At 59.6% G+C, this 11,357-nt stretch overlaps 1 protein-coding gene across 1 annotated transcript in view; it reads right to left on the bottom strand.

The window, feature by feature from the left end:
* Positions 1 to 1,867: 1,867 nt before the first annotated feature.
* Positions 1,868 to 11,357, bottom strand: part of MDGA1 (MAM domain containing glycosylphosphatidylinositol anchor 1) — a 53,689-nt gene continuing 44,199 nt past the window's right edge. Inside the window, exons 10-18 of the mRNA XM_015571872.1 lie at positions 11,270 to 11,281; positions 9,987 to 10,417; positions 9,222 to 9,399; positions 8,955 to 8,978; positions 7,826 to 7,978; positions 7,244 to 7,378; positions 3,199 to 3,329; positions 2,883 to 2,991; positions 1,868 to 2,194 (exon numbers count right to left, since the gene is read on the bottom strand). Of these exons, the coding sequence (XP_015427358.1) occupies positions 2,103 to 2,194; positions 2,883 to 2,991; positions 3,199 to 3,329; positions 7,244 to 7,378; positions 7,826 to 7,978; positions 8,955 to 8,978; positions 9,222 to 9,399; positions 9,987 to 10,417; positions 11,270 to 11,281 (1,265 nt within the window). The 3' untranslated portion in view covers positions 1,868 to 2,102. The remainder of the gene's footprint in view (positions 2,195 to 2,882; positions 2,992 to 3,198; positions 3,330 to 7,243; positions 7,379 to 7,825; positions 7,979 to 8,954; positions 8,979 to 9,221; positions 9,400 to 9,986; positions 10,418 to 11,269; positions 11,282 to 11,357) is intronic.

The raw sequence follows: 11,357 nt of genomic DNA, 5'->3' as shown, positions 1-11,357 counted from the left end.
ACCTCGGGGTGGACTCGGCACTGCTTCCTCCCAGACTCTGCTGGCTCGGACCTGCCGCCAGGCCCGGGAGGCTCTGTTGGTATATTCCGTCCACTGGGCAACTCCCGCTGAGGGTTTCCAGGGCAGGCCCACCGTGCCGGCCAGAGGTTGGGATGGGGTGGGGCGGGGTTGGAAGGCTCCGAGGAGGAGCTCACAGTCTAGTTGGGACCATAGACCCTGCGCAGATGGGACCGTTAAGGAACAATACCCGCAGGCATGATGGCGTGTTCTGGGGACCTGGAGCCACTCGTTTCGGACAGAGGCCTTGGCGGGCCAGGAAGGCAGCCAGACTGGTTGGTATCAGGAGACCCCGCTCTGGCCCTGGCCCAGCGCCCACCGGCTGTTGGTGATGATGGTATTGGGCCTTGCAGAGCAGTGAGACGGGCAGCGTTTGCCTTGGTTCCCGCCTGCCCCTGGCGTCGCTGCCTCTTCCCTGCAGCTGCCCCCACCAATACTCCAGGAGAAGCCCCTCCGCAGGTGCTTGCATGCCAACAGGGTCATCTGTAAGCTCCTTGCCGTTCAGAGGGTGAAAGGTAGACATTCAGGCGATGGCAGGAAGCGCAAGACGACAGAATAGGGCTAGAGCGGTCCACGTGGCTAGCACCCCATAAGTGGTCCTGTCACTCCTGAAGGTGGGCATGCACGGGGACGCACACAGGCCCTCACGGGGGTGAGGTGCAGACCCAGCCTCACACACAGACACGTCTTACTGCACACGCAGACTCATACTTGCACACACTCGTGCCCAGAGATGTACCCACACACACACAGACACACGGACCCACACACATGCGCACACATGCACACCCAGAGACACATGGCCACATGCACACATGCGTGAAGACTCATCCTGGAAGGGGCCTCAGGAGTGATGCTGAGGAAAGGTCTAGATCCCGTCATGCCCAACTCGGGCTCCGACCCAGGGCCCAAGGACCGGAGCCCTTTACTAGCTGGGGCATGAGCTCAGTGCCCAGGGAACAGCGTGACCAGCAACTGCCCCCGCCCCAGCCTACAAGGCCCGCCTCCTTCACCGGCCCTGGCTGGGACAGGAACAGCCCACAGGACGCCCTACACACCCTCCCGTCCAGGGCAACCCTCGTGCCACGTACATAAGAAAGGCAGGCTCCACTCCACTGCCAAGATCAGTGTCCGACATGGGGACGCAAAGTCGTGAAGCAGGCCTTCTCTGCCCCTTTCAGAGCCAAGCCTCACCCCAGTCGGGCCTGGCCACCACTCCCCTGGCCTCGGAGATGCGGCTGGGGTGAGGGTAGGCCAGCCTGCCGGGTGGGGACTGAGCACTCAGGAATCCAGATGCTTCAGGGCAGGGGTGGAGGTAGTGGAGGGGGGGTCAATCTTCAGACTGCCAGGCCCAAGCACCCCATGCTGGGTCCCTTCAAATGGGGCACTGGAGGGAGGGGGGATACGACATCCCAGGAATCAGGTCAGGGGATCTGGGGGACCTGGGGTCTCCACCTTCTGGCCCTTGCCCGGGGAACAGAGTTGCAAGCAGCAGGGTCTCACCTTCCTTGTCCTCTGCACTGGGCATTCACAGAGCTCACAAAGTGCCCCTGCCCCCTATCCCCTTTAACTGACCTCAGCCTTCCCCCTCCCAGGGAGTCCCAGAGTCCGAGCAAGGCAGGGCTCCTGTGCCGGCTCCCTTCCTGGTAAAGCCATGGGTTGGAGCTCAGCCTGAAGTTAGAGACGGGGCGAGGGCAGACACACCGCAGGTGCAGCCAGGACAAGGCTGCGTGGCACCGAGGTCCCTGGGGTGGCAGACACCGTTCAGTGCGTCCCCGTCTCTGCGGTAAAGAAGGTGCCGGCTGGCAGGTCGGATAGAAACTTGTGCTTTAATATATCTCTGTGTGAGTGTGGGCGTGAGTGTGCGCGTCTGCAGGGCCTCCGCGGGCCGCTGTCCTTGTTCTCTGCTCATCCTCGCAGCCGACGGAGGCCCCTCCCTGTGGGCCGCCCCTGCCCCGGGCACCCCGGCTGGCAGAGGTCAGTCTTTGGTACGATGCAGACACTTTGGTGTGCCAGGGGCGGGGTGGGGGGCCGCGCAGCTCTCATCATCTCTGCAGCGCCAAGAGGAAGATGGCCGCGGGCCCCCAGAGCTGTGGGCGGGGCCGGTGGGGCACTCCACTGCCCGGCATCACCACCACTGTGACAGGAGAGAGGGAGACAGCCAGGCGCAGGTCAGTCTGGAGGGCCAGGGAGCCGCAGGCAGGCGGGTGGCTGTGGGAGGGCCCGTTACTTTCCCCTTCTCTGTGGGGACCTGAAGCAGACATTGCCCTCATGCACACAGACACACATCAGCACGGTCTTGAGGTGTGTGGTGTGAAAGTTAACTCAGCCTGCTGGGGGTCCGGGTCCTGGCTGTGTGGCTAAGACATGGACGTTCACTGGACCTCAGTGGGCCTCAGTTTTCTCATCTGTAAAATGAGTCTAATAGTAAGAGCCACCCCAGAGGACTGCTTTGAGGATTGAATGAGCTCATGCATGTACAGGTTTTTGTATCTTGCCTGGTACATAGTGATTGCTCAGTAAACCTGAGCTGTTATGATTGCAAACATCTGGCCCCCGGGGGGAGCACATGCTCACATCTGGACCCACGGACACAGATACATGAAGATAGCACAGGAGGCACTGCGGTACGAAGACAGCCAAGCACTCACAGGAGGGCAGGGTCTGGTCTAACTGTCCCATACACCCCACAGCCTGATCCCGGCTGGAGCCTGCGTGTGCACCTCGACACTGACGCACACAGCTGTCACCCAGCCTCTCCTCCCCGTGACACAGGTGCCCACCCCCAAAGCCTCCCCCAGACTCATCCCCCTTTCAATCATCACCTTTATTGGGATCTATCTGCTTCCGGGGACACTCTCCCTTCTTCAGTGTGACATCGTCTATGGCGATATCTCCCAGGTAGCCAGAGCCTCGAACCCCCTCAAAAATAATCTGGGTGGGGTCAGAGAGCAGGGAGCAGAGTTTAGGGAGGTTCTGCAAGACAGACTGCCCCCCCTCCCCCATCCCCACACCCTGCAGGTTTCCGCATCAGCTCTCAGGACTCCCAGGAACAACACGGGCCTTCCGAAGTGATTCCCACCCAGAGCACCCACCCAGGGGCTGGGAGTGCCTGTGAGGGGCTTGGGCCGGCAGACTCACCTGGAAGGGCCCACTGGGGTTGATGGGCACGTGGGCCTGCTGCCACACGTTGCCCTTATTGCCACTGAGGGACCACGCATGTGTGTCCAGGGCTCCTTTGTTCCGAGACCGGACCAAGAGGTTGAGGGAGCCTGCGGTGGGCGTGAAGAGAGGGGGCCAGTGAGGTCTGGACAAGGGCACCCTCCGCCCCCACCACTGCCCGCAGCACGGCCCCTGTCGGACGGGCCTTTCTCCCGTCACAGACTGGTTCGGTGTCCCGGTGTCCCGTTCTCCCAGCCGGGGTGGCAGGGCTAACAGGGAGGAGTGCCGTTCATCAGGGCAACCTGCAAATTTTCTTTCATTTCTCCCCTTCCTTCCCGATCAGCTACGCCCCCCCCCCCCCCCCAACACACACACACACACACACCTCCGCCCTTTCGACAGGGAACTGGTCCCAGGATGATGGGCCATGTCTGCGCTCACAGCAGGATTCCAAAACACACAACGCACACCCATGATACGTGGGATGATTTCTGGAGGTACAGCAACCAACTACAATTTTAATACTTTTATATGTTTTAAGAGGTGAATAAAGCTAGCCCTTTGAATCCACGATTTCTCTAATAGTAATCGTGCTAAGAAAAAGGGAATGAGTTGATCCAAAGAGACTAATAGTTATGCCACACAGCTGCGGTGAAGAGTGAACGTAAAGTTTTGGAGGCACAATCTGTGGATACTGAGTCCATCTGCCCACAGCCACAGGCCTGGAGTTCTGGAGGCGCTGGGGGACAGGGGAGGGCCATGGATTAGCTAAGAACACCCAGGCCATGTGGCGCCCCTTCCCGGCTCTCCCAGCCTACCCTGAGCTCCCAGTGACATAAAAGACCGGCTCAGAGGGAAGAGGAATGGACGCAGGCGGTGCAGGGTGGCTGGCATAGCTGCCCACAGACAAAGCCACACCATCTGTGACACCAGACAGACAGACCCCCCTATGGGGGAGAGCCACCAAATGTTACCTGCTGAGATGAAAGGACTTGGCTTGGACCAAAAAGAGCCCTGGAAACACAAGGTCTGGGGACAGCTGGTGCCTAGAGCTGCCAGGTAGGGTGGCGGGGAGGGCAGAGGAGGGACCAGGGTGCGGGGGAGGGCAGAGGAGGGACCAGGACAGCAAGAAACGCCCCTTTCCCCAGCAGCAGATCCAGGCCTGGGCAGGGGACCCTTGCCAGCAGATGGGGCCACGAGAGGGCTGCCACCAGCACCCAGTGGCCAGGGGGTGCCACACTGACTCCAGCAGGCTCAAGCCCCAGTGCCTTCAGGGCTCCCCACCAGCCCCGAAGGGATCTCTTTCTCTCCCCGTTCCTGGAGATCTCCCCATTCCTACCCCACTTGGGGTCCAGCCTCATTCATACCTTTTCTTCCTCCTGCACAACCCTGTCCCAAGGACACTGATAGGGGAACCCCACTTTTCACTGTTCAAACGAAAATGGAATTTCTGCCCCCCTCCCTGAGCCCCCCATCAGCTGCAGCCCCCAGACCCCACCAGCTCTCCGCGCAGGGGCGTGGCAGCATCGGGAGTCCCATCTTCTCTTTCCTGTGACTCCTTGAGGGAAAGTCTGCATCCAATTGCTATTGGTTCTCAAGAATTTAATGTGAGAATTTTTTCACAACTGTCATCAGGAGTGAAAGAGGGCGTCCATGGGGTCTCAGGATTCCAAGTTACCTCGGGGCTTATCATTCATTCAACTAATCGAGCACCACGATGTTCCAGGCACTATTCTAGGCACCAGAGATATGTCGGTAAGACAAGGACCCTGCCGGGCGCGCTCTCTTGGTGACAAGCACTGGACAGAAAATAATTCAGGGGCTGCCAGGGACCTCTCTGAGGAAGCCTGCATGAGGGGACAGGAAGAAGGTTCCAGGCCAGAGGGACATCATAAGCAAAGGCTTCTAAGGCAGGAGGAACCTGCCTTGAATATTTAAAGAAATGCAAGGAGACCCATGTGCTCAGCCCACATGGTCGCCAGAGGAAGAGCAGGAGAAAATGAGGCCAGAGAAGCAGGCAGGGTCCAGTCAGGTATGGGAGGCCTGGGGAAGATGGAGGGGAGGGGACAGAGCCGGGAGTCGCACGGGATGGACAGGGGTCCCCTCCACAGCACTCCCGCGGACAGTCTTCCTGTCCAGGGACAGGACAGACCCCTCTTGCTGGGCACATCTGACGCTCACAGGCTCCTTTCAGCTAGAATCAAATCTGCCCCCAGAGGCTTCCCCTGACAGCTCGTTCCATGCCCTGGGGAACACAGACAAGTTCTGGAGCCCACACACCTGACATCCCAGCTCCCAAGGCCTGGTTTCCCCGGGGCCCCACTGCACCCAGCATGCTCCTCCTCTTGGCAGCTGGGTCCCAGGCCCCTCCTGATTTGGCGATAAAATGACCAACTCTCTGAGTTTGCCTGGGATGTGGGATTTCACTATAAAACTGGGAAAGACTTGGGCAAAGCAGAGTTGGTTTCATTGGTTACTCGAGCTGGGAAGCAAATGGAAACAGATTGCCCCCGCACCTACCCCAGAGCCAGCCAGGGGCAAACTGGTTTGTGTGGATGGTCTGGGGCCCAGGGTACGAGGACCCTCCACCCCATCCCATTCCAGTTCACCCATTCAGCCTGACCCATTACGCAGGCTGTGCAGACTCCTCCATGGTGAGCCTTTAGGTCTACACTTGCTTAAAGTCTCTCCTCTACTGGGCAGCCTGCCCCCGCACCTACCCCAGAGCCAGCCAGGGGCAAACTGGTTTGTGTGGATGGTCTGGGGCCCAGGGTACGAGGACCCTCCACCCCATCCCATTCCAGTTCACCCATTCAGCCTGACCCATTACGCAGGCTGTGCAGACTCCTCCATGGTGAGCCTTTAGGTCTACACTTGCTTAAAGTCTCTCCTCTACTGGGCAGCCTTGGAGAACAACTAAGTGTTCTGTGGCCTGGCGAGGCATGGCCACTGCAACGCACAGTTCAGAGGGAAAACAAGGCTCAGACAGTGTAAAATTGGGGGTTAGGGGACGGGGGTAGATGTGTACTGCTTCTATATGCATAAAGTATCCCTAGGAATTTCCCCAAAAATCTAGGACAATGATTGCCTTTGGGGTGGGCTACAGGGGGCAGGAGGACTGGGATGCAAGGACCCTCATATGCACCTTGTGTGCCTTTTGACCCATAGAGAATATGTCACCTCTCCCAGAAGTAAGGAAACAAGCAAACACATGAAATTCTTTAAGTTGTCAATTCCTCAGTCTTCTATAACCAGGCCCCAGTCGGCCCCCAGTACCAGCGGCCTTGGCCCCTGTCCTTCTGCTGCGGACACGTGCCACAGTGGCCACTAAATCGCATCTGGCGCAGTTAGCTGCTCAGTGTCTGTCTCTCTGACCTGACTGTGGTGCCGAGAGAACGGGGAGCGTATCCTTGCGGTCACTGCGGCTCCCGGGGCCGGCACAGAGCCGCGCTCTGCGGCCAAGGCTGCGCAGACGAGCTCGGCGGTTCATGTGCCGCTCCTGCCGGTGCCACCTCTCCCCAAGGGACTCTCAGGTCACACCCCCATCAGGACTTCCTCTCACGGCTCACAAAGCAGCACCCTCCCAGCTCTGTGTTTGGGGTCTGAGGGAGTCAGGCAGGTTTGGGCTGCTGTGCAGATGCTTAACCTCGCAGGCACCTCCCTCCCCGGGTGGTTGTGAGGGACGATGAGACCACAGATGCAGAGCACCCGGGATGCCACGTGGCACCTGGCAGACACTCGGTACAAGCGACCTCTTAGCTGTTTCCTCCATCCCCTCGTGACCCCACCTCATCCTGCTGGAGCCATTTCCCCCCAGACTCTGGCAGCCTGAGCATCTCAAAACCCCACACGAGCTGGCTCTGGACCCCCATTTGCGCAGATTCTGCCCACCACCCTCCAAGGATCTGGGATTCATCCACGTTGGGAAAGCCAGGCCCCATGTGGCAGTTCCTAGCCTCCTGGGGACCCCCTCTCCGCCCCCAGCCCCAACACGCAGGGGCAGACTCCTGGTCTCCTGACTCACCGATGTGCTTCCCGTACATGTGGTAGAAGAAGGAGACGCAGTAGAACTTGGCGCTGGCGTTGTACAGGGGACTCACCAACCGCGCCCGGTCCCCCAGCTCCCGGGGCCTCGAAGTCTCAATGAACATGTAGTAGCCTGTCGGGGAGGGGAGATGCCAACACCCTCCTCTTCACCCCACCCAGATCTCTCGCCTCCCGATTCCTTCTCTGCCGTGGTCTCAGCTACGGACACCAGGGGCCTTGCCCAGCCCACCTGCCCTCCCAGCTCAGCACAGGGTCTAGGCCAGCCTGCACGAGTCCTTAGCCTTGCTGAGGCTCTTCTTCCTGATCCTCTGTGTGGACAGGCTGTGTCTCCCTCAGACGGGGGCCCCCTCAGGACAGGGCTGTGTCCCCACTCAGATGGGGGCTCCCTCAGGACAGAGCTGGGTCCCCCCTCAGACTGGGGCTCCCTGAGGACAGGGCCATGTCCCCCTCAGACTGGGGCTCCCTGAGGGCAGGGCTGTGTCTCCCCCATTAGACTGGGCTCCCAGAGGCCAGACCCCCTGATGCAGTCCTCATTCCTAGCAATAGGCCATGTCCTCACCCTCAGGGGTGCCGCTGACGTCAGTGGGGGGACCGGTATTGGGAGAGCGCTTGGGGTTCTGGGTTAGGGCGTTCTGCCGAGTCCAGTCAAAGTTGTCTGTCAGGTCCTGGGTGTAGCCACAGATCTTCTCATCCTCGAAGTGGCAGGTGTTGTCTGCACGGGGCGGGGAGTGGGGGCGAGACACAGAGGGTCGGCCTCCGGGGGTCCTCTGGTCCAGCTCTGCCTCCCTGCCACCCCCGGGCAGCTCCCCAGCAGTGGACCCAGGATCCCGAGGCTTGAGAACCCAGGCAACAGGGCCCCTGGCTAACTGTGCCCAGATCAGGACTCCTTCACCTGTTGTGCCACCACAGACCTCCTGGCAGCTACTGCAGTCCAAGGACCCCATCTCGGAGTAATACTTTTAAATGCACAAAGTGAAATACAAAGGGTTGCACAGGAAATCAGTTATACTGCGAGTTGTCACATGTTTCTAAACAAACTTGTGTTACAATAAGTGGGCTTCTTCATTGTCTAATTAAATCAGGAGATCTGGTGTTAGGTCTAGTAGTTACCTAGACCTACTAGTTTTGAAAGGCTACTGGATGTAACTGGTATGGAGAGAGGGCTGCAACTTGAGGTGATTGATGTGCAAACCTCAGACTTCTGGGGACAGTCCCAGGTAGCACCCACACTACTGTGCTTGGCTGCCTACATTCCCCATCGAAGGAGACGTTACATTTCCGCTAGAAGTTGGGGAAAATAAAGGAGTGTGTTCCCGTCCAGGCTCCGGATCCACAGACCCCCCTAAATTCTGTACACAGATCCTTGGGGGGGTCCATGGATCTCAGGTGAAGGATACCTGCTCCAGAGAACAGGGGACACGGGTGAGCCTGGACTTTCTTTTGGGGACAGTGAGGAGGAAGGTCCTGAGTTAGAGGTGTTCCCCAGCCCCACCCCTGTCCCTCTCCTTTAAGGCCCAGAGTAAACCCTGGATGCAAACATGTCCAAGCCCAGCCCTGCTCCCTTCTGCTCCTCCTTCCAGCCGCTGGCCTCCATCCTGTGTTCTCTCCGAGTATTTCTTCGGGTCCCTTCCTCCCACCAGGGGTGCTTTTGTGTCCCTAAGAAGGAAAAGTGGGTGGGAGTGTCTCACCTGACAGACTGGGAGAGTTGATAGCTGAGAAAGCAAGCAAGATAGCCAAGTCAGAACCGAGAGGGGCTGTGCAGAAGGGCCCTAGCTTCGGACCAGGGGCAGGGTCCCTGGGGCCAGGACTGGGAGCCAGAGGGGCCTGGCCTCAGTGACAGAGCAGGATACAGCACAGTGGTGGGACCCACGCTCAGGGACCATGTGGGAAGCGGGGAAAGGATCCCCTGGACACCAGATGGACCCGCCCTTCCCACTCCCACCACCACCACCTACGCTCTGTGTAGTGGATGATGCGGGAGGCCATGTCACCGGCCCCATAGGTGGTGTAGGGCGTGAGGCGGACCTCGTAGCTGTGGGGCACGCGGAGGTCAGTCAGCAGGTACTCCAGCAGCTGCCCCTTCTCCACACGCCGCACGGGGATGGCCTTCACCATGGCGCTGTGCTGGTTCAACTGCAGGTACAGGGAGTTCCCATGCTAGGCAGGCCGTGTCCGCCACCAGAGCACCAGCCCAGGCCCTGGTGTGACTTTGGGGGTCAGGGTCAAGGAGTAGAAAGAGCAAAGGACTAGGAAGCTAGGCCCTCAGATCCCTCATCTGGGGAACGGAGCACTCACCCCTCAAGCCCACCTCCCAGGGCCGGCTTAATAACAAATAATAGCAACACATATTGAACACTTTAATGTGTGTGAGGCACTAAATACCTTACCTAATCCTCAAAATGATCCTATGAGGTAGAATATTGTAATTTTACCTTAAGCTTCTGATGTAAGAATAAAGTCTGAGTTTCATGAGCAGACCTGGCTCTGCCCCCTCCCCCTCCATGGACCCCTGCCCAGGTCTCAGGGCTGTGCCCAGAGTGGGGGTCAGTCCCCAGCACCTCCAGCTCTGCTGCTGTGTCCAGAACACTTCCTCCCTGGCACTGAAGACTTGTCTGTAAGGAGGGTCAGTGTGGCCCAGCCCCATCTCCACCCCCTCTCCCGGGCTCCATGAGCACCTCAGGGTTAGCTGACCCGGGGGGGCCCCCAACCCCTTGGCCCACCTGGCGGACACTGAGCCTGTAGTTGAGCACGGGGTCGACGGCGTCAGGTTCCCTCTGGGTCCACTGCAGCACGTAGGAGTAGTTCTTGGACAGCTTGTGGCTGCGGGTGGGGTTGGGGGTGTCGAAGTAAAACTCCGGGCTGTAGGCTTTGGCTAAGAGGGCGGGGAGGGGGGCATGGGGCCATGGAGGGTGGGGAATGGGGAGAGACAAAGAGAGGAGGCATGGGAGGGGGAGACAGGACAGGGTGGGACAGAGAGATGAGATGGGGAGAGAAAGAGAATATTGTGAGGAGACGAGATGAGGGGAAAGGGGTTTGGGGACGATGAGGGTGGGTCGGAGGGAAGGTGGGAGATGGAGAAAAGGGAGATTGAATTTTCCAAGAGTTGGTGAGAATGCAGTGGCAAGGCCAAGGTAAAGACAGAGCAGCGATTAGAGAAGGCACAGGGAAGAGGATTGCAGGGAAAGATGGGAAGAGAAGGGCCAAGGCATGGAGGTAGAAGGAAGAGAAGACACAGGAGAGAGACAGGCAAAACGGTGGGGAGACAGGGAAAGTGTGGGAGAACAGGGGAGAGGGGAGGAGGTGGGAAATGTCACAGGGGCCTCTGGCTGGGGGGCTGGGGAGCTGGGGAGGTGGCCAGTAGCCTGCGGTGTCAGCCCCCTGTCATTGCATGAGGGGATCCAAACAAGAGCTACAGGGGCACCCAGCCAGTCTGGGATGCTGGGAGAGCTGGGAGTGCGGTGGGAGGGGGAACAGGCATCCTGGGGTTTGCTGCACGGCTCCCAGCTCTGACAGGGAACCAGTTCTCCCCAGCGGAGGAGAGAGACAGGGTGGGCAACCATGCCAGGCCCTTTGGGTTCCCCTTGCCCCTCACCAAGACCTCCACCCCTCTCTGACCCTCCCACTCCCGTCTGCACCCCGGTCAGCCCACCCGGGAATGGAGATGAGGAGGTGGGGCTGAGAGGGATGTCTGGGCTCCCAGGGGCCAGGATCGCTGGGGTGGTCGCTCAGGAAGGGTGAGCGGGCTGCCTCCACCACCCACGAGGTTCTAGGGACACCGTGAGGGGAGGCTTCTCCCCCTTAGCTACAGCTTAGGCCCCTCACTTTGGGCCTGCAGGAGGAGGTTCCCCCCCCCACCCAACCTCCCTCTGTGGGACCAAGGACGAAGAAGGGGGGCTTGAACCCTGACGCCTGCGCTGTGCAGGGGGGGAGGAGGAGGCCGAGGGCGGCGGGGCCAGAGCCTAATGGATGGGTCTAAACCTGGGGTGGGCGGGGCTGGACGCACCTTCGGACACAACTGGAAAGGGGAGCAGAGACTGGACAAGGTTGGAAGGGGTGGGATCTATGTCCCATGTAGGCGGAGGGGTCGGGAC

This window comes from Myotis davidii, unplaced genomic scaffold, assembly GCF_000327345.1.
Source record: "Myotis davidii unplaced genomic scaffold, ASM32734v1 scaffold289, whole genome shotgun sequence".
NCBI lineage: Eukaryota > Metazoa > Chordata > Mammalia > Chiroptera > Vespertilionidae > Myotis > Myotis davidii.
Note: the sequence above shows the minus strand (reverse complement) of the source record. Positions and strands in the feature narration are given on the sequence as shown.